Source organism: Saccoglossus kowalevskii, chromosome 7, assembly GCF_978046115.1.
Source record: "Saccoglossus kowalevskii chromosome 7, keSacKowa6.1, whole genome shotgun sequence".
NCBI lineage: Eukaryota > Metazoa > Hemichordata > Enteropneusta > Harrimaniidae > Saccoglossus > Saccoglossus kowalevskii.
In genome coordinates, this window is record NC_140647.1 from 11,982,510 (window position 1) to 12,005,995 (window position 23,486).

General features: G+C 36.8%; 1 protein-coding gene and 1 long non-coding RNA gene across 2 annotated transcripts in view; one reads left to right on the forward strand and one right to left on the reverse strand.

Moving 5' to 3' along the window:
- Positions 1-10,197, reverse strand: part of LOC102802318 (transcription factor RFX4-like) — a 48,202-nt gene extending 38,005 nt beyond the window's left edge. The window contains exon 1 of the mRNA XM_085501090.1: positions 10,009-10,197. Within this exon, the coding sequence (XP_085357216.1) occupies positions 10,009-10,057 (49 nt within the window). The 5' untranslated portion in view covers positions 10,058-10,197. The remainder of the gene's footprint in view (positions 1-10,008) is intronic.
- Positions 10,198-10,489: 292 nt separating this feature from the next.
- Positions 10,490-20,855, forward strand: LOC144350475 (uncharacterized). The gene is made up of 2 exons (XR_013420260.1): positions 10,490-10,574; positions 20,689-20,855. It is a non-coding gene; the product is annotated as an uncharacterized LOC144350475 (long non-coding RNA).
- Positions 20,856-23,486: the final 2,631 nt, after the last annotated feature.

Sequence of the window (23,486 nt, forward strand, 5' to 3'; positions counted from 1 at the left end):
ACTAGCAGGTAGGGCGCTGTCACCCCACATCGTTCTTACTATATTTTTTTTGCGACTAGTATATAGAAAACAATAGTGGATTATCGTAGTCCTTGGTAATTTTTCAGTATGATAACAAAGTGATGTTTGGTTATATCATTACCTCCATGGTTATAATGAATAATTACTTTTATTTGCAGTCTGTTGATACGGGACTACCCGCTCCCGCCCATCCCAGCCTCAAGTAACACTGTAACGTAATCCAGGAGAAAGCTCCGTTCTCCGTCGTTATATTAACTAACTGCCCTATTCTATATAAATAATAGTTAACAGTGCTCCGCTTAAATATTTTAATTTAAATTTAGGACATGTCTCCATCATACAAAACTGATCAGCAATTTGGTCTTTTTATTGGACACTGGTACAAGTACTTTTATGTAGCTAACTAAAACAGCTAACGGCCCTAATCAACGCAATTTTAAATTCCGTTGGAAAATTGGAAAACTGAAAACGTGACACCGTTAAATAATTCAAGATGACGACCTATAAACGAAAATTAGAGTGATTTGAAACATTGCTGAAACATTTTTTAAAATCATTTAAAAAATACCACTACACATTATGCGATATTGTGGTTATATTTTTACTTCCAGATGTGTTTTCTCGAAAGAAATGGGTCTAAACGTGTAACGTTTTCAGTTTTCGTTCATTTGTTTGGATGTATTTTTATATTAGTGTTTATAGATAAGTTAGATCGTTTTCATTTCATTTTTTATGAAGCAGTTTCGGGTAAACAACAAAAAATATGCTTATACCGTTATGCCATATGTTCGAATGCAATGACAGTCCAGATACCACCCCTGTAGAAATCAATGGCTGTATGATGTCTAGGAGTTTTGTATGTGAGGGTCACAGCTGGTTGACTTAACTACTCCGGCAGGTGTGAATTGTGCTGTATCAATGATGGACTGGAAATTGATTAAGTAATGGTCAGGCATGGATTGATGTATCACTCAGCGGAGAGGCCGTGCTTCTAATTTGTATGATAACACGTTCTTTTCATTCCCAACACTGTGCGTGTGGCGTTGCGGAGAATAGTGCAGACCCTTCATCTATAGCGGAGCACATTCTAGGCTTAATTGCTCTTTTATTCTATTTTACGTCTTCTTTTGCAGGTCACTTGTTTAAAACTGTTAAACTGTTTGCAATGTTGGTATATTCCGGTGGGTGGTCCTGGGTGGCCTATTACGTTGATGCACAGCAGCAGGCACATTCACGACAGCGCATTAGACGAGTAGCAAAAGAAAACAAAAACTTTGGAGAGAAAGAAAAAAATCACGAGATGCAGTAGCCTTTGTAATACCTTCATCCCTTATCGTCTCCTAACGCCTGCTTCTTTTTGACCAAGTCCAACCTTGTTATCGTTTTTTTTTGTTTCCACCCACAAATCAACAAGACTAATTTTGCCTTGAAATATTTACATATCGTTACGGGTCTCTTTCAAATAGTTATATTTTCGACAAATCGTCACGTCGTGCTGTACAGAGAAAGCACACATAACAACGCTGTAATGTTTGTGAAGCTTATTTATGAAACCCGTCAAAACAATCATTTATACACACAACTCTTGCAGGATATCGAGCAGTCGTCTCATAATATTTGCTAGTAGTTATGAATTTGGAACAAACTACGTTAAAACGTAATATACACTGATTATTTAAGACATTCAAGAAACTGCACTGTATTATTGTAATAAACACTTATTCTGACGTTACTCTGGATTGGCTGGTCGTATTATACAAGCACCATTTTGTTGTCCCGTGTTTCTGTCTGTCCGAGAGTGGCTATAGTCGTATTGCTTAGTTGTAAAAACTCGTAATAAAATAAATGCGATGAGTAAATTACCTTTATTTTTTCCTGAGCTTAGTATTCGTTGTTCGCACATTCAGTTGGATTGATGAGTTTCATTTTTTAATTCTAAAATAATTCACGCTTCATTATATATCCAATATTTTACATTTGGAATGGTCAAGGCTTCTAATTTTAATTTATCTTTCATGATGTGTCCGGAGAAGTCAGGGTCTAGTGGATTCGTTGTAAGATACAGTATTTTGTAATTTCAAGTCTCTTTGGTGTTATAATAATTCTACAAGTTTAACAATTGTCATTATTATCATTATCAAATCATTATTATAATATTTTCAAATGTCAGATTCGATCTATTTAAGGGAGTCTTTGCTCTAGTTTCATTCAAACAATGAAACTACCGACTGCATTCTTCCCTTCTCTCGCTGCTATTTTTTCCAGTGTGTTGCCGTCGCTCTTCCGTCCTACCATTAGCGACCCTTCCTAACACCACCGCCATTAACAGGTAGTCGGAATGGCCATGTCGCTTTGTGGGCCATGCTCAGCCTCTTTGACCGCTGTTAATAAACCGAGGAAAGAACTCGCGCTATCACCTGCATTTACCTAATCAAGCATTACCTATTCGAATGAAAGCAATACTGCTCCTCCAATCTACTGCTATTTTATTGCACAAACAGTTGTCTTTTCAGAGCGATATTTCTCCCGCTTCGGCACACTGATTGAAACGCTTTGCAATATAGGAATATCAAATGCGGTCCATGATTTCTAATTGGTGGTGTGTCCTGGGGGCCGACAAAGGTGCTACTCTATGGGGTTCGCCCGCTGGAAGTAATCTCGCATTAGACCCAGTCAGGCATCTCTGGCTTATGAAGACGTCATTTAAACTATTTTGTGGGAAAAGATTATCTTTTAAAGTTTCATTTTGTTTTGAAAAGTCACACCCAAGTCGCCGTCTCAACTAACGTGCGCTATTTTGACTTCTTGCCGTTATACCCATACAAGCAGTGAGTACTATTGTTAATAGGGAAAATAACTCTTTTCATCGCTTTAGCCATCAAAAAGAAAGAGTTTCTTTGCTTATGTTGCGGGATAGGCTTATCCGGATATCGATCCTCAGAATGCTTTTGTCCATTCTACGCGACATATTGTTATTAAAAGGGCAAGATTAGGGGCTTTACTCCCGCAATCTACTCGAGAGTCGATTGGATAAGGGCGAGACCGCGGCAAATATTAAAGTGGTCCCTGGAGGGAGATCGCCTTCGCTCTCTCTCACTTTCCCTTACTCCCGTGTTCGAACTCGATCACGGCAATACACAAAATACGTTGAGAGAAAACAACGGGCGTGCGCGTTTTGTCAATTTTAATTGGTATACATGCATGCATATAAGGAATTAGAATTCTTTTCAAAACGATATGTTTTACATTTAGAATTCCAGTCATGTAGCTATTATCATGCGGGTTACATTACTCAGACAGGGTTCTTTCTAGTCTAACCAACTGTTTCTGTTGAGAAGAATTGCGCTTTATTTTCGCTGGTAGCATAATATGCCAATGGTGGGAATTGTTTCTAAACTGTAATCTCCAAAGTGAAATGAACAAAAGTTTCTGCAAACACCCATGTTTAAGAGGATGGCCAGGCCAAAAAATAATTAGGTTTTTAGTGCTTTTTAGTGCGTATGTGTATTGTGGTAAAATTGTCTTAATAATTATTTTTGTAATAAGTTTAGTTAAAACGACGACTTGGTGACTGTGATTCGTAGAATGTTTACATTTTAACGCGTTGCTATAAAAATTACACTGAATTGAGTCTAGTGATGTGGCCCACGTGTGAATGAGTTGAACATCTTATTTATTTTATGAACATAGGCATATTAGGTAAGTTACAGAAATCATGGAAGCTGTTGACAACTGCGAAATTCAGTATACTTCTGAGTATCCATATAATATACGGACAACGAGATTTCGAAAAGTGTGCCGATTAACGTGAGCACTCACAAAAACGCCATCGTCTGGAAATATTTTTTTGTCACATCAAGTTTGAGTTTGAGTCTTTTACAGATTGGCCGCACTTCCAGTGTTATGACGTGTATTACTTAATATAAACAATATCGCATTGCGTCTTTTACCAACTGTTTCACCAACGTACGAATGCGACCAAGGTGACCACTCTTTCCTGTGCTACAAGCAACGTAGACGGCGGGAAAACAGTTCCGATACTACTATAACTAAGAAATATACACCAATATCTCCTTAAGACGCTTCACTCAAAATCGGGAAACAACAAAAATGTGAAGGGAAAATCTAAAAGTCTAAAATAAACATGAAAACGAACATGTTTCACGAAAACAACGGTATAAATTCGGAAATTCATTAACCCATTACCAATAACAACCTCGGACTTATCTTAGAAAATATTGGATGTCTGGTCCCAGTGTTTTTGATGTTATGTAATACCATATACTATTATGACATCGCCGTAAATCTAGACAATATCCTCCATAATGAACACGTTGATAAACTACATCTTAGTACAGAAAACAGTATCGTCAACGAATTCAGGTACCGCAACTAATGTTATGTTATATCGTATACTGCGATAAAACACAGAGAAATCAGGACATCGTACAATATAGCTCAAATATGGCAGATTGTGGCAGCTGTCTGGGCCTAGTTACAGTTAGAAATCCACTGAAACATGGTATCCTTGGCGCATTCGTGCTCATATCATTACACGGATACATCATCGTAAATGTGTAAACAGAACAACCATGAACCGTTCAACTGTTCATCATACCACGCGGTATTCAATAAACTTCCACAAGTCTCTATACAAGAGACTTTTTTTTCAGTTTATTTTTTTCTCCCAATGTGATTTCTTTAAATGCATCAAATTGGGTATCAGGTAAATTCTTTAAAATAATATGAGGGGCGTTTTGGACTGAATTGTACGTGACTAAAATGAGGCAATACGGCTTAAATTAATAATGAACTCTAAACTAGTCGAATTTGTCATCGCATAAATTTGTTTAGTGTCCTTGATTATACGCCCTGTGCCGGGTTCACGTCTATATGCGTTTCTCGAAAAAGAGTGTCGATAAATCTTGATTGTTTTTCTTGAAAATATAAAATATAACATAAGATAATATCCCTGAGCCTCGTAATATTTTCATTTGAGAGGACTGTCCCCGGTCATAACCAATTCTAATCTAATATTGTTACACGTTTTGTTAATAATTGACTACAATGCTGTTTTCTGTTACCAGAAGCTTGTAATACGGTATTTCAAATTGACACAACGCTAGTCACTTTGGTTATATTCCGAGGGAAGAAATAACCACGCTTATGTTGGATAGATAGTTTTAATTTGTTTTTGTGAAACCGCACGGAATGAAAGCTATAATGGTAGACATATGAACCATTCATACTGAGCCCAGCATATGGTTGACAAAACCCGTCCACTTAAAGTGTTGATTGCAGGGTAAATTTTAACCACAAAAATGATGCGAATGTTATTACGAAAATCGTGTCTATTTTGACCAACCGGTTAATGAATAAATATGGTCGCATGTTTCCTTCAATTGCAGCGATGGGTCGTCCCACCCAGCGGCAGTGTACCGTAGAATACGTAGACAACACGATGGGCATGGTGCACCCACAGCGGATCTTGACAGAAATGTATATTACAAATCGCTCTCTAAATATATTATCGACCATTCACTTTTAGCCATTTCACCATCGAAAATGATACATTGTTTCTGATTTGTAACCTGGTAGGTGTTTCGCCATAAACACAAACAAGTACGCCGACATATTTCCACGAAGGCAATCGTCGATAGAGGCTGTACCCACGAATCAGTGGAAACAGCGAAATTCCCGTTAAAAAAGTGTGGCTGGCAAAAAGTCATCGTTCATTTCTCTTCACTCGGGAACGCGATACTCGGAACTAAGTAAAGTCACTAAATCAGAAATACATGCATACCACCATGGCAAGATTTTTTATGTTTTGTTTCCATTTTTATATTTCGTGAATTAGACCAAACAGTATGACCTGACAGCAGGTCAAAGTATACAAAGCGGTCGATGGAAAACGATGCTCCAGCCTCTCTCGCTGCCGTTAGGAGTAAGCATTGTTGCTGAATACGAACTCTCATAATTATCCGTTCCCGCTGGTGACAACTCTCTAGCCGTATATTTTATTGTTCCATTCAATTTTACGGGAGAGATAGAAAAATATTGAGGGGAAAAACGACAGCGAGAGAAAGAAAAGGAGAGCGCGCGAATGTGCAGATTATCACGAACCAACACCTCATGTTTAAAGCTGTTAGGTACACAGCATCGTGCCTATAATTCCCCCACACAAAAGTGTATTATGCGTAAATCTGTTTACCATTGTTGAGATTCATAAAATACTGCTATTTGTATATTTGACTCTTCTCTGTTTGATTTAGAGGCTGTATATAATAGATATGCCGGTAACAGGTTAAGGCCACTGAATAGCGTAACGCACGTTAAAGGTAACAGATGTTAGACAAACACATGTCGATATACACTGCATGGATTCAGTTCAACAAACAAATAATCTGACTGAAATATGTCTTTTTAATGCTATATTTATACAACCATTTAGTGAAATATTCAAACTTACGTTCAATGTTAGGATAAGTCAAACATTTAAGATCGATATGACACGCCTTTGACCATGATTCCCAATTTACTCGTGCTTTGAGGTGTTTTTTTCATAGAAATATATTTCTTCTTAATTTAAGATGGTGATTACGTAATCTACCTATTTGGCAAGGTTATTTTAAAATTTGAGGTATTATTTTGTACAACAGAGAGTATATGTAATTTTTTTTCGAGTGTTTAAAATCAATAATTAACATTTATAATCACCTTCCACATAAACTGCTTAATTGGACACCTTTCACATTATCAAATAACATATTTATATTAATCTCGCCATACTCAGCAATTCTTAAAACTCAGAAATATACTTTAGACCGTTTTCTGAGTCATTCACTGTTCATTTTTATATGACAGTTCCCGTAATGTTACAAACGGTGTTAAACATATTGACAAGACACAGTATATAATCACCATTCAAACACCGCTATTGTCCACGCCCAGACATCGGTCAAGTCGTGTGTGTTTATTTGTTTACTTTGGTAAACATATCAACCTTCGACAACTATTGAACTGTCCCGTTTTGTCACCCTTTGGACGTAGCGGGTTACGGGTTAGATGAACGTAACAACGTTGTGGACAATACGTATCGATTTTTAAGCTGTCTGTTAGTGTTATACTATTTGTAAATCCCAGTTTCTAAGATACAATATACATGGACATTATAACGTGTGAATAATACTGGGAATAATGAAACGTATTTGATTCCAATTTCAACTAATAGTGTTGATAGCGACACGATCCTAAACACCAGGAATATAAATCTTCTAATCGTGACAAAAAATACTTATCAACTATAGCAACGGAAATTTGGCGAAAAGAAAATCCGGTTTGAAAGCAGAAAGCAAGATTGTTAGTATTCATAGCTTGGCTATCGATGATATTAAGTAAAACAATGACATACGTGACATTCAAGTGGGCATTTCACGTGGGAAAGAACTAAAGAATGAAAGAAAGGGATCTAGTAAAAAAAGGACCGATTAATTCAGAAGTAATTATCTAGAGCAGCCGACGCCGCAAGGAAACAAAGCAGAACAATTAGACTTCACACAACAAGACAAATCACCGTGACGTTAAATATTGTGAATGGCTGTCAACGGTAGCTAATAAGGATGGTTAGTTTGGTGTAGTTCATACAGACACAAATATATTTCGTTCTAAATACAGTTATGCCCTTCTTTCTGCATAACTTCCCCATCGCATTGCCAGTTTCTATGTTTTTAAGGAGATTAAAGAAATTCGACAGGAGATATTTGAAAAACATATCGATAAACATACATGCATTTGTTGGCATTGGAAAACTAAAAGTGATATTTGCAGTTGATATATCTGGTACACATCTGTTTTCATCTAACTGGAACGGTCGAAAAATGGCTCTATATATATATATATATATTTAAAGAACGAAAACTTTAAAACAAATCTTACACACATTTGGTGGATGCGTTTTCATTTGCTGTAGTTAGTGAGGTGGCTTCAACGTGCCCCGAGCTAGATATAACCGTCATGACCATGACCGATCCAGTAAAGTCTGCCATTAATTATTGACGTATACTTTCTAATTAGTGTCATCGGTTATTAACCACACAGTTAATTAGCCTAAATATGACAATGAGTTAATGGGTGTGTTTCGAAAATACGTTACGAATCAGCCAAACACCGTCGGTACAACGTATGTGTATTACTTGCCCGTTCAAGTTTGTGAAGATATAAAAATAAAATTAACTCAACAACTTATATATATATTTATATATGAAAAAATAACAAGTCAAATATAACCCATATCTGTAAAGGAACAGTATAACCATTGAAATGAACAGACTCTTTTCATTTACAATTTTGGTAATTTACTGACAACTGCATTTTAATATGGCGAATTTGATTTATTCTGTGCAAACAGGTGTTTGTTTTCTTGTTTTCATATAGGATTTTAACATCGATCCTGGACATTTAAACTATAAAATCAGAGAGCATATATACTGAATAAATCATTGCAGTATAGAACTGGAACGGGTGGTGGGACGTATCAACATTTGCAAGTAGTCTGTGGGGTAACGAGAGCACGTTCGATTTGAAATGTACTATTATTATAGTGGCTTCGATGACTCGATTTGTCACGGCGCTACAGCAGCAGCTACAGCAAAGAAACCCAACCAGTATGTGTTAAGCCAAGTCAGCACAGAAAAGTCACTCTTAAACAACAGAAGTAAAAATAGGGCGGTGTAGAGACAATCATTAATCGAAAATAGATGTCAAAAATTGAAGAAAAAACGGAGAAAAGATCCATAGAGTGAATAAAAAATGCCAGAAAAATAACAGCGTGGTGAAAGCAGACTCACGACATCACTTGGGGTAGTACTAACGTCCTGAACAACAACAACAACAACAACATCAGTCCAGGTGTTAAAATGAAAATCAACTTGAAAACAAAACGGGTTTTGATTGAAGCAAAACAACTCTCCACTCACAATTTGCTGAAGGCACGAGGGATTTCTCCAAGCGTTCCATGGAGAGATGGCCCAGTCTGGTAATTAAGGCGAATCGACACGACTTTGTCCAAGTATAGTACAATACTGATATATCCTTCATTTGACTCGCAATATACGCCCTTGTCAACTACCACTATGTGGCTGCCCTTCATTCCAGAAAAATGAAAGTGTTTATTTTGAACACAGTGAAGGGCGGGAGTTCGGGTACTCTACGATAAAAATCGCGAGTTCGATCGACGGATGTACTCCATCACCAGACGCCATTTTCATGATCAATTCTTTATATATTACGACCGTTCCATGGTGATCCCTATTCGACTGTATATCTCACACTTAATATAGGGAGAATGTTTTTATTTTCGTATGCTTCCATTCTAAAGGCTAATTTAAGTGAGTGGAAATATGACCAGAATGTTCACAATAATGAAAATCCACAAGGTAAAAATAACACCGACCTTCATATGTGATCATAACGAAACTTCTCCAGTCAATACAAGACGAGCGTTTGACCGCCGTGTATTATAGAAACTACCGGGTACGTGCTTATCACAAAATTTGACATTTGTGCTAACAAAATACATGACGAGTGAAGAGTTGTCTCTATTTGTACGCGGCGGTAAATCCCGTGTACGGGTTGGTGGTTGCGCTTACCGTATTATTGCATTTCGCTGTCACAACAATGCATCTGCCCCAATGGTGTCGCAAATCACATGCATATACACACCGTTTCTGTCTCTCAAACCAACTGTTTATACTCAACCGACTATATAACTACCAACAATAACAGGAACGAGAAAACGTAGGAAATTTGCTAAAGTCTGTTGCGGTACTATGCTCAGTCGTATCTGTCGGATAAAACTTGCCCGGATGTCTTAATATAATTCGTCTCGCAAATAATCATTAAAGTTTGTCCATAGAGAAAAAAAACGCGGCAAATAATATTACCCTGATTTTTCATGGTATAATAATATGAAAATCACTGTGTGCATACCTGTCTGATCCATTGCTGCGATCGTGTTGAGCTGAGAGCCGATGAGCATTCGCCGTCAAGTGTTACAGCACTCGTGGTAACTGGGCTACGCTTTCAAGTGGTGTGCTGAAGGTGCCGGTTGCCAGGTTAGGTGCCACTTTCTCCCTTGTAGCTTGGTGAAGACTAGCGTCAGAGAATGTTTCCGTGCTGCTTTTTAGTCGGTATCCCTGGCTTGGTATCCCAAAGCGGAGATTAGTGATGCGACCCCCTAACTCATCGGGTATTAACATGCTAATTTAAGGAGTACAATGAGGTGTACTTGTGGGCTTGAAGGCAAAAAGGATAAGATATGGAAACAATGACTTCACCAAGACAAATCGTTTAGCACAATCAAACATTTCAGTAAAAATTTTCATTTTTCATATTTTTCCTGCTGTCCGCCAGGAATTAAACTACATTAAGTCTCAGTGAAGGTGGTGATATTTTGCATATAGTATGGCGTTCAAACGGGATGATTTGGATGTTAAACGTGATGAATTATTGCCGTGGAAGATTGGGAGAAAGTAAATGGGAAGATTCTGCAACAGGTTAGTACTTACACGTTTCGTTTGTACGGGAGATTGGTTGTCATAAACGGTACATGATAGCGGACTGCTTAGCTTGCACTTATAAGTCAATAATTTGAATTTAAAAATCTCATGTCGTTCAAGTTTCCAAAAATGTTGGGTGAATTTCCTGGTGATTTTTAAAGCGAGACAAGAGACGTATCGTGATTCAGGCCGGGGGTTGATACGACTCGGCGTGCAAGCTGTGTGCTTATGCAGTTTTGTGTTTTAACCTAAATGATACAGAGATCGTTCAGTCTGTTTTATTTGCTGTTTTTTTTTCAGTGCCTAATATTTCACTTGTGCGAAAAAACCGTATCGTACATAGTTTTTTTATGTGTTTCATTAACTTTGTGTTTATTTTTGTTTTGAATAACATTTAACCACACCAACAAGCAAAACTTCCGACAATAAAACTACCTAATTGTTGAATAATAATGTATAAGTCCGCTGGTGTTTACCGGCAGCATATATACGTTGAATATAATGCAATACATGTACATTTAACACTTGCAAATATGCTTTCCTCTTCCGACATAATGGGGAATTAATTATCTTCTGTCTGAACAAAAAACTCTTCATTAATAAATGGTTGCAAACAGTAGATAATTGCGAAAATTAACTATCTCATTACTCCTCTGAATCATCTCAAGTTCAGAAACCACCTAGCTAATTTGGCTTCATATAGTCATAATTATGTTCTGTTTTTGAATCTACATTAAAAACTAAGACAATTGTCGTTGGATGGCCGAAATAAAAATAATGGTAGAATAATATTAAGAATACAGGGAATGCTTTATTCCAAAACGTCACCATACCCTTCTCGCTACCTTAATACACCGTCCCTCAACGCGGTGCTCATTACAGTCCCTGTAGATTTCATGCAACGAGTTTTAACCCAGATTGTTAGTGAACTAATTTATAGTTATGTTAAAAATCGATAGAATACACGTACAATAGGCGTCTCCTGATCTGATTTATCATTGTACGCAATCCGATTTGATTCTCTACTTTCCGTATTTCTCTTTTATTTAGTCGCCCCATATTGGTTTTACAGCGTAGCATTGAACGTCATCTGGCCTGCTTTCATTGCATATCTTCTGGAGTTAATCGTTTAAACATATAAACAGTTAAGGGGGATTACAAACTGCACGACAACCCTGTGATCATACTTGACTGACACACAACAAGTGGAGTTCATTTACTCGTAGTAGCCGTTCACCCGTCGTTGATAAAAACAACAACATTGCAAATCAGGCGCATTATGAGTGATATGTCGTAAATACAGTACAAGACGGGCACGGCGTGTTTAAAACGATTGCCTTTGTTCGGAAACACAGGGTACATTCAGTTGTTCGAGAGCATGTTTTTTTTTTTGTTACAGATTATTTAAAAACAAAACATATAATGATTGAGGTATAACTTATATTTTTGATAATTGTCAAGTTTGGTTTCAATATTTATTTATTTATTTATTTATTTATTGTGATTGTCACTTATATTGATTACTTAAGCTGGCCATCATAATCCAAAGATTACCGATTCAACATTTTTATGACCATTTATTTGTTTGTTTTTTAAGGCAGTATTTACAAACTGAATGGTGTGTGGTATTGTAATCATGTTTTATTTAATGTTCACTGAATTTTAACGAATCAATCTTGCACCTTGAATTAATATTTGCATTAATGTTACAGGGGTGTGATTTTTGTTGACTCCACAAACACTGACACTCTTAATCAGTGATCTTTAGTTTGGCATCAGTGAGGAATCGAGGAGCAGTCAATTCGTATTTATTATAAGATACATGGGTCCAAATCTTCACAATCGCGCCATTGTGGTTACGTAATTCCAATCACCAAGTAGACTGAAATTAACAATCTCCGTACGTTCTTATGATGGCTTTCGAGTTATTTAGCTATTGTGAGATAAATGCCTCATTAAGCTACCCAAAATAATCAATTCATACAACATGGTATTGGAAAACACTAATCAAACAGCAATGTATTGGGTCAAAATGTCATTTCAATAAAAAACCATAAACCATCACCACCAAAATATTAGTATAAATTAAAGTCTGGTCATACAATGGGGTGTAATAATCACAAAACTGAATCCTGTAGTAATCTGGTAAATGTGTATGCATTTCTTAGTACTTTGTCTCGAAAAGTAAATTTCTTTTCCTAAAGTTTATATCTGTCCGAAACGTCTCCTGCTGTCAAAACCGTCATGTTTCGTGTAAGTATAACCACATGACTGATTTTACACTGATCAGAGAAAAAGAGTATATGAAGAAGGTAAAAAAACAAATTTCAAAAGGATTTCACAAATTTGACAAAAGAGAACAACAAATAAATAAATAAATAAATAAATAAATAAATAAATAAATAAATAAATAAATAAATAAATAAATAAATAAATAAATAAATAAATAAATAAATAAATAAATAAATAAATAAATAAATAAATAAATAAATAAATAAATAAATAAATAAATTCCTTCTCGGCAACATTGTTTAAGCTTGAATTACTAATGCACATACATCGGACTTCTGCCAATTTACATTTTTTAGTGTTCAGGTTTAGTGGATTTTGAACATAAATAATGAGATTTACACTCGGATTCAGATTTAGGTTCAATGCTCATATCAAGTTGGAAATGCCTCAATCAGCGACAAAAACAAATTTAAGTCAAGTTAATATAATAATAAATTCGTCCACATTAGCATTTGAACTGGATATATATTAATATAGTAAAGGGGTGTCGTTTAATCCCTCGGACTGCACCGTGGCACCGTAATACACACATTCTTTTTGTTATTTACACATACATCATAATAGTTTTACATATTATTTTCGAATTGCATTTTAAACCGTTTAATATTTGCTTTGAGATTAGGCTTTAGTAAACCACATAATGACAAAATACAAAACTTATTGAAAAGAGGAACGGTGTATAAATTTAATCAGCTTTTTTTCTATATTTCACTGTAAAGTAAATAAAAAGCACCTAATTGCATTGAAGGTGTGACACTGCTTTATTGAATATAAGATTAGCGTAAAACTTAGCACGTACAAATCGCTACAAAATGAAATGTCATCAACAGTGTCAAATAAATCCGGTTTTACATATAAACATTGAACTTGCATATCCACTTTGTATTATATTTCAGAACACCTGTCACTTATTATTGTGAGCACTATAAAATGATAAAATCATTTGGTTTGGCAACAAATCCTGAAACCAACCTGCACTGAAGGTTGTTATTTTTGTAAAAAATCAATGCTACTTTACTTAATTTCAGAAGTACTCCTAATTTTGATTTCAGGATTCTGGTAGATAGGATTTCTCATGCACAAAGTCCATAGCCCCTATAATGCTTACAAAGTGGGGATGCTACTAGAAATATATGACGCACATGTTACGGATGTGTTTCTAGGGGAGGTTTAATCCTGTGTTCAGGTGAGGAGGCGTAATCTTGTGTTCATGGGAGGAGGTTTATAACCCTCTGTTCGTGGGGGAGGTTTAACACTGTGTTCATGGGATGTTTAACTATGTGTTTTAGGAGAAGGTTCAACCTATGTTCATGGAATAAGGTTTAACCCTTTGTTCTTGGGAAGATGTTTAACCCTGTGTTCATGGAAGGAGGTTCAACACCCTGTGTTCATGGGAGGAGGTTTAACCCAGTGTTCATGGAAGGAGGTTCAACACCCTGTGTTCATGGGAGGAGATTTAACCCTGTGTTCATGGGAGGAAGTTTAACCCTGTGTTCATGGGAGGATGTTTAACCCTGTGCTCTTTGAAGGAAGTTTAACCCTGTGTTCATGGGATGTTTAACTCTGTGTTCTTAGAAGGAGGTTCAACCCTGTGTCCATGGGAGGAGGTTTAACCCTGTGCTCTTTGAAGGAAGTTTAACCCTGTGTTCTTGGCAGGAGGTTCAACACCCTGTGTTCTTGGCAGGAGGTTCAACACCCTGTGTTCATGGGAGGAGGTTTAACCCTGTGTTCATGGGAAGATGTTTAACCCTGTGCTCTTTGAAGGAAGTTTAATCCTGTGTTCTTGGCAGGAAGTTTAATCCTGTGTTCTTGGCAGGAGGTTTAATCCTGTGTTCTTGGCAGGAGGTTCAACATCCTTTGTTCATGGGAGGAGGTTTAACCCTGTGTTCATGGGAAGATGTTTAACCCTGTGCTCTTTGAAGGAAGTTTAATCCTGTGTTCTTGACAGGAAGTTTAATCCTGTGTTCTTGACAGGAGGTTTAATCCTGTGTTCTTGGCAGGAGGTTCAACCCTATGTCCATGGGAGGAGGTTTAACCCTGTGTTCATGGAAGGAGGTTTAACCCTGTTTTCATGGGAGGAGGTTTAAACCTGTGTTCATGGGAGGTTTAACCCTGTGTTCTTAGGAGGGGTTCAACCCTATGTTCATGGAAAGAGGTTTAACCCTGTGTTCTTTGAAGGAAGTTTAACCCTGTGTTCTTGGCAGGAGGTTCAACACCCTGTGTTCATGGGAGGAGGTTTAAACCTGTGTTCATGGGAGGAAGTTTAACCCTGTGTTCTAGGCAGGAGGTTTAACCCTGTGTTCTTGGCTAGTGATTTATCTTTTCGTTCATGGAAAGAGGTTTAACCCTGTGCTCATACAGGGGGCTTAACCTTATGTTCATGGGAGGTTTAACCCTGTGTTCATGAAAGGAGATTAAACCCTGTATTCGTGGGAGGGGGTTTAACCCTGTGTTCATGGAAGGAAGTTGAATTCTGCGTTCATGGGCATAACCTTGTGTGAGTAATGATTGCCGATGGAGAATCCGAGTTGTACGTTGTCATAGTTATACCATTGTAATGTAATGATATGATATTTACGTAATAAGGATATATATATATATAACAAATAGTGTGCTATAATTCTAAAAACTTTATTCAGTAAAACAGTGTTTGAAGCCAGTCTATTTTAATAATCATGTGATAAACTTCGTAGAAATGAAATTACCGAGTCGTTAATATTTCAAAATAATATTTTACTTCATGCCATAATGTACATTTCCATAACACACATAGTTTATTTGTTATGACTTTGGTATTAACTTTGTTGGTGCATGGTGGTAAAAAGAAATTTTTACCTCCATGCTCTGTGACCTGTTGACCTGACATCAATGTCGAAGCTATCGAAGATTATCAACACATTAATTTTCTGATCCGCAAAATTAATTTATCTATTTATTTTGGTATGTCTAACGTGCGTACCAATTGATGACGTCACTGTCCCTTCCTTCTAGAGTAACGTTATGACCAAAAATTCACCTGAAACTACGAAAAGTGTAATTGCTTGTAAAAACATTATTCACAGGCATTATATTAATAGCAATATAAAAATAAGCATGTTGTTTAGTTAAGAGACGTGTCAAGGCTTAACGGTCGCTCGGGTTCATAACGGACTAACGCATTTAAATAACACTACATGATATACCTATAGGCCGATTGCCTCGTTTTAAGCTGCAGCATATGTCTCACTTAATATGCTCTTTGTGTTTTGTTTATTCACACACGTATTTTACTTTAAAAACACTGCTGCTCTATTATATAGATTGTAAAGGTGTAGATAACGAGGGTTTTGAAGAGTCAAGACACATGTGCGAATCATGATTCCGGCCGATTTCCCGACGTTTTGCGAGAAAAAAAGCCTCTACCAGTACTGGCATTTTTTAAGCCGTGGTGCTGGTTTGTCAGAAAATGACCGCGCGTCAGAATTACGCCCTCTTTTAGTGGTTTCCTTCTCTAGAGAATGCTTGCAAACTATCGTACGTAATCCAATAGGTTGATGTTAGGATTGAACGAGAAAGAAAAGAACCCACTGAATTGTTTGGGTGTAACACGTGTGACTGGCGTTATAATCCCACTGTGGGAATCTCCGTGGATTACATTTGCATGCTTCTAATGCACGAATACTTTCGAACCCGTCCATCCGTCGATTTGCAATTTTTTTTTTTTATTGTTTTGTGGTGGCTAGAAAAACTAAAATATTTCAAATTGACGGCAATCTCCTCCAACTATTCGTTCATGACGGTGACGAGTTATATGAGGTGAAGTAGCGGCTTATGTAAGACACCGCAACTTAGAGGTATATCGCTATTGACACCTTTTGGAAAGAAGAAGTCTATGTAAGGCACCACAGCTTTTGAAGCGTAGTGACATACCAGTATGTCAGACACGACAACTAGGGGCACTTTACGAGTAGTTTTATTTGTAATACACCTCAACTCAGGGTCGGGGACTGTCGAAGACTAGGCGTACATGTACCTATAAACACGTGGAAAGATGTTTGAGGCAGTAGTTGTTTATGTATTAACAATAATAATACTAATTTATTAGTTTGTAGGGTCTTTGAAGAAATTCGATAATGTAATATTTTGGAAAAACACAGACAAATAAAAAAAACATATGAAAACAAGATATAGTCTGCCTCTATGTGTTGTTCAGTTGGGGACCTCTATTTGTTGTACTCAGGCTGCCATTGACTAAAGCGAGCGTAGATGAATTTTGCAGGCCTTATCATTGGTTTGTTATTTTAAGGTTTCTAGACAGCAATGTTTCCTCCCCCGGATACCACAGTTCCTTAATATGTTGCAGAAATTCAAACAAAACTGTTATAAGATTCAACAAGTGCCACAACGGTATGATATTGTATATTTAGAGCAGAACTTGAGTGCGCACTCATGTCTAGCCGTAATACAAAGTAACCTCTGTCCGACTTCATATAAGAATACTGTGGGTTTTTTTTGCGTTCTGAGTGGGCTGTCATATTCTCTGACAGATATTGATAGATCATCCAGTGCACGATTGTGTGCAATGGTTGTTCCTATCTCACACGGATCGGCCGATGATACAACGTATAATAGTATAATAATATAACTTGATTATAGTCTGGTTTATCAAATCGCTCGTTACCGAAATGTTCATATTCGCACGTACATGTAATGCGGTGCACACTCTCAGTGCACGGCACGTCGCAGCATAGGACGTGTATTCGGTACATAATTACCGCCTGTGAATCTTACATAATATGTATCGTGGCGACGAAGGCCGCAATTACGTAGTATAGTTGTACTAATTTAATTGTTATTTACCTCAGACTAAGTGGTATAATCGGCAAATCGATATATTATGTAGATAGCATGTCACAACAATAACGACTTTTATATTGCGAATTAAGAAAAAAACGATAATCGGTAAATAGATGGACACCGTCCTATGAAATATATGTATGAAATATATTGACTTATCGACTGGCTAGCTTGGCAGTCTCGACACTTCATTGGTGGTAGTATTTGTCACTCGATATCCTCATATTGATTTCGTTTCCTTGTTTTTGTTATATTTAGTAATTCATTTTCATGAAAAAAAATCGCTACGTTCAACTCTTTTCACACCGGTCCCCTTGTCGTACTTCTCTAGTACGCGGACGTGTATGTTTTGTCGCAATACAAAGTGACACGTTCTACCGTACTTATAAAACTTTCTTATACTTCCCATCCGCCAACTAATTATATTTGCTCTTACAATTAATAAGTAAAACACTAATTAAGTTATAGTTAAATGAAGTAAGTATTGTTTCATTGTTTCTAAGTTAAAACAGTATAAAAGACATTGTGTATGTGAAATGGTTAGTGCTCTCCCTCAATCAGTCCATCGAAACACCAACGAAAATAAAACACTTTGACTGTTATACAATATCAAATGCCAACACATAGCCATTCATAACAAATAAACGAATAAAGGAAATAACAGTGACTATAAGTGGGATAGTTGTACTGCCATGAAATGCATCCTATTAGTCTACCCCGGGACGACTGAATTATTGATTTTCAGGCGCAATTGTTTTCTGTCTTAGCAATACCGTTCTAACTTGAAAATCACCAATACATCGCTGGATACACGTATCATACGAACGAAGAAGTACTATTTACTATCCTGCTAATACTTATTTGGACCACAGTAATACTTTCCTATTTGTTTAACGCCGAGTGTTCAGTGTTAACAAATGCACCAAAGCAAAACAAAAAACATCCAAGCAAAATAGAATTTTGTATTAAACACTTTGAATTTTACTATGTCTTATAATTTGTTTTGTCCCTCACAGAGTATATCTTCGAATATGCCAACCACTTGTGAGGTTATATTCTATTCAGGTGTTAGTTACAAAGATAGTTTTTGCCCCCAGTTTAAACTTACAAATCATGAGTATCGTTCTCAGCTATTATACATACATTATGGCAATGTTCAGTCAATAAGTTCATGGTGTGAGCGAGGGGTATGATTCGCTGCGCCGCTGCAGTGAAACGACAAATCATAGATTACTGCGTTGAAGCGAACACTGTATATATACAATAAACTAACGGGGCAGCCGGTGTAAATCAAAGGCGCCGACAAGGTAGTAATCGTGAGAAAATAAAACCGAAAATAATTGGTGATGGACGCCTTTTTGTAACAAGTTTATCAAAACTCGTGCTGGAAGTCGATGTTGGGGGGACATTTGAAGTACAATATACAACTGCTTTATGTTGTGTTTAGTATTCAACGATTTACAGATGCATACTCGCGACTGAATCGAATTCATCGTTGTTATACATCAAATCATCACCGAATGCTTCGATGCGTTCTGAATTCTAAATCATACATGCACAAAAAGAACACCGATAACTCTGATCGGTTTGAATGTTTGAGAGTAACTACGCCGGGCATTTGTCTGATTTGTGTTTGGGGACAAATACTTATAATCACTGTTCGGTACTCTAAATGGGTGAAATGAAAATACACGTAAATGCCACCATTTTACCATGGCCATGCCATGCCATGGCCATGCTGTGTGGCGCGTATCGCGTGGACGGGTTTCACGTTCTCTGCACGTAATAAGCTCGGTTATTAAGCATCCTTTTTTGGGGATGCCCGGTGGCCGAGGGGAAGACGTGTAGTGGCGTGAAGCTAGGCGATTAGGTGCCGTACGCGAGCGCCGGTTCGAGTCACGCACGCAGTACGTATTTACTATAATTAGACATAGTCTTTACCTTGCCGTTTATTCGGTGTTATTTGCTTACTTTACTTCCTATGTCGACAGCAACTATGAGTTTAAAAATTATTTCTCAGTACTTATTCACTGTTAAAATGCTGTACCATTACTTTCACCATCCTACTACAGCCAGATCTGAAGGCCTTTGCCGCATTCTGGCCATGCTGTGTGGCGCGTATCGCGTGGACGGGTTTCACGTTCTCTGCACGTAATAAGCTCGGTTATTAAGCATCCTTTTTTGGGGATGCCCGGTGGCCGAGGGGAAGACGTGTAGTGGCGTGAAGCTAGGCGATTAGGTGCCGTACGCGAGCGCCGGTTCGAGTCACGCACGCAGTACGTATTTACTATAATTAGACATAGTCTTTACCTTGCCGTTTATTCGGTGTTATTTGCTTACTTTACTTCCTATGTCGACAGCAACTATGAGTTTAAAAATTATTTCTCAGTACTTATTCACTGTTAAAATGCTGTACCATTACTTTCACCATCCTACTACAGCCAGATCTGAAGGCCTTTGCCGCATTCTGGCCATGCTGTGTGGCGCGTATCGCGTGGACGGGTTTCACGTTCTCTGCACGTAATAAGCTCGGTTATTAAGCATCCTTTTTTGGGGATGCCCGGTGGCCGAGGGGAAGACGTGTAGTGGCGTGAAGCTAGGCGATTAGGTGCCGTACGCGAGCGCCGGTTCGAGTCACGCACGCAGTACGTATTTACTATAATTAGACATAGTCTTTACCTTGCCGTTTATTCGGTGTTATTTGCTTACTTTACTTCCTATGTCGACAGCAACTATGAGTTTAAAAATTGTATCGCAATGACGATGTGGTATAGTGGCGTCTCCATGGTAAAATTGACGGTAAACCTGTGCCGTTCTCCATAAAGACGCCGAGTACTCCCCATTTCTCGACTGTCTGTGTGTACGTATCATGAGTCGAAGTTGGATAATGCGAGTTGTATAATATGCATTTGACTATGTTCATTCTTTACCGATGTGATAATCCTCTAAAACTACTGACTATTGAATATCATTATCTTTTCAGGTGGCAATAGAGGAAACACCCAACGATGTTATAATTTACAAATGAACTCGGCGTAGACACTGAGGATTAATACTACTGCACTGTTTTCAAATGGCAATTATTGTAAGTTCTTATGTTCTGCTTTGGGCACTTTTTTATTTGGAATAAAATTATGTTTTCCTTCAATATATTTGTCAAATTAATCACACACTTATACCATAACAACTAACCACTGACTGAATTGAGATTTGTAGCTGTTTTTTTGTTTTTTTTTTTTTTTTTTGTAATTTATCTAGATTTTGAACAATTTTGGACTTAAAATATACGATAGTGAACTGAGTTTTACTGATCTTGATTTCAAATTTTATATATATTTATAACTAATACACGAATAATAGCTGACGTGTGTTACAATCTCTAGACAGATACAATATGTATATGTACACCAATAACTGGAATTATAAGGCATTTTTATGTGCACAAACAAATGTGCCATATTCTGTTATTATTAGATACGAACATATGAAAGAGTACATAACATACTGGTGATATTTACGTAATTGTTATTTGAGTGTCTAATGGTATCCGCAGTAGTTTGCTAAAACGTGTACATACATTAACAGATATCATGCTCAGTGCCACTCATATAACTCAATAGTAAACCACTTACAAATTTATTTTATTTATATTACAAGCAAGTAAGTCTTACTGGTATAAAAATAAGTGATTAATTTAATAGATCATTGGCATAGCGACATAAAGTATATTTCGTGGTATATTTGACAGGGCAGCTATAATGGTTCTCTCGGCTTACAATTGAATATAAATATCTTGATTTTCGACATTTCACTTGAAGTGATTATTTTGTGCATGAATATCTTTTTATTATAGGTCGTATAAGTAGTTTACTCCTCAGGTTAGATGTGTATATCGATAATGTTCACATATTTGCACAAGTTGTCAAACCGTAAAGCATAATATGTCTGCAACAAGCGTCATAAAAATATATACCAGTCTCTCAGACAAAATATTTTTGTGGCTTAAAATAAAACATTGAGCATACCAATCATACATCATGTCATATAATTATGGAGCAACCATGGCACAAAATATGTTCCTTTAATAATATATATAAACTACAATCCTGATATTAATGTATACCCGTCTCTTGGGCAAGCTATCACTTCTTTCTTTGCTTAAAACTAAAACATTTAAACAATTATCACCAATAACAAATAAAACAGGATAATATATACTTTGCAGGTTACATATAATTTAAAATTAATTTTCATCGTAATAAATTAATAAAAAAAAATACATTCACTAGCTCATAAACGCTATTTCTTTTTTGTCGAACCTGTTTTTCATTAGTATTGGTTCGGTGCGTCCTGGATTTTAATAGCGATACATATATATAACTACGAGTATACACGAAGTTATGAGTCAAAAACTAATATAAATGCGACATAAAACTTTTTTTTCTTCTGAAAAGACAGGTTATGGAATATATATTCGAATTCCACTTACACGGATACGACAGATAATGACACTATAATTGATAGTCGGAAGATTTATAGTTGTGTTGTTAGACAATTCAGACACCGAGCGCCGTGCATTGGATATGGTATTTCCCCTTCGCTAGCAATAATTGTATGGAATATTAAAGTGATTACTGTCGGCTATTGATGAGTGTCCAAGCAGTAATTACACGCGCTGTCACTCTCAGCTCCAACAGTAATTATTGTACATTCCTCTCTATACAATTCTGAGATTACTCCGACATCGGTGAATTATCGGTTCCAGGTCAAAGGTCAACTCCAAATCGATAAATCACTGCACTTAATGAAAGAGACACGTGACTTTATTTAATGATGTCAGTGTCTCTACCGAAGGACTCTATAAATATGAATATTTCAACCAATTGTTGAGAGCACGGGTAAATTTTGAGGTTATCTTAAGCGGGGTGCAAGTTTCTTATTAATTGCCTTCTCTGAATATGTTGGTAATCAGATCGAAAGAAATGAACCTAGTTCTTGAAATTTCGGCTACGATAATTGTGTCATAAATGACATTTGGAAAACAATAACAATTCGAGCGATGGAATATTGGTTTGAAGACTGGAGCCTGTTACTAACAATGTGCAAACGAGATGACCCGAGGCTCATCAGACTCGACGGACAGAGAATTGCTGAATTCTACCCATTAATGTGTAAATAAATAATGGATCGAAAATAAAAATTTACCCTTTTTGATTTTCGACAGTTTAAGAAGTGTAGAATGACAGCGAAAACCTGCACCACAATATTTAAGTTGTATTGTATTGTATTTTATTATCTAAATTTATGTGTATTTATTCTCTGGGTCTTATCATACAATTCGGCATACAGTGAATACAGAAATGAACTGTTTAAGATTGTCAACTGAATAATATAACTTGACGCTTGAGTATAACAAATGAAAAACGGATTTTTGAGACACCCATTAGACTGGAACATATAGGCAACAATCACGCACCAAGTATATAAATATATGTGTTTGGTGTAAGCTACAATTTACCGATATGTCAGGACTAACATCGCCTCTTTGGTTATTGAACATTTTTATCATATTGCTATTATTTCAACTATACCCTCGTTTTAACAACAAACAATAGTTTTCAAGATACACTTATAATTATACGTAAAATCCTTAAGAACTCAATTGTATTTGTTGATAGGGACAAACACATGCCGCCTCAACCTCCTAGTTCTCACCCACCATTCACAGTCAGGGATACTATAATCTCCGGTTTCCGTTGACGTACCTGTAACGCAACGATT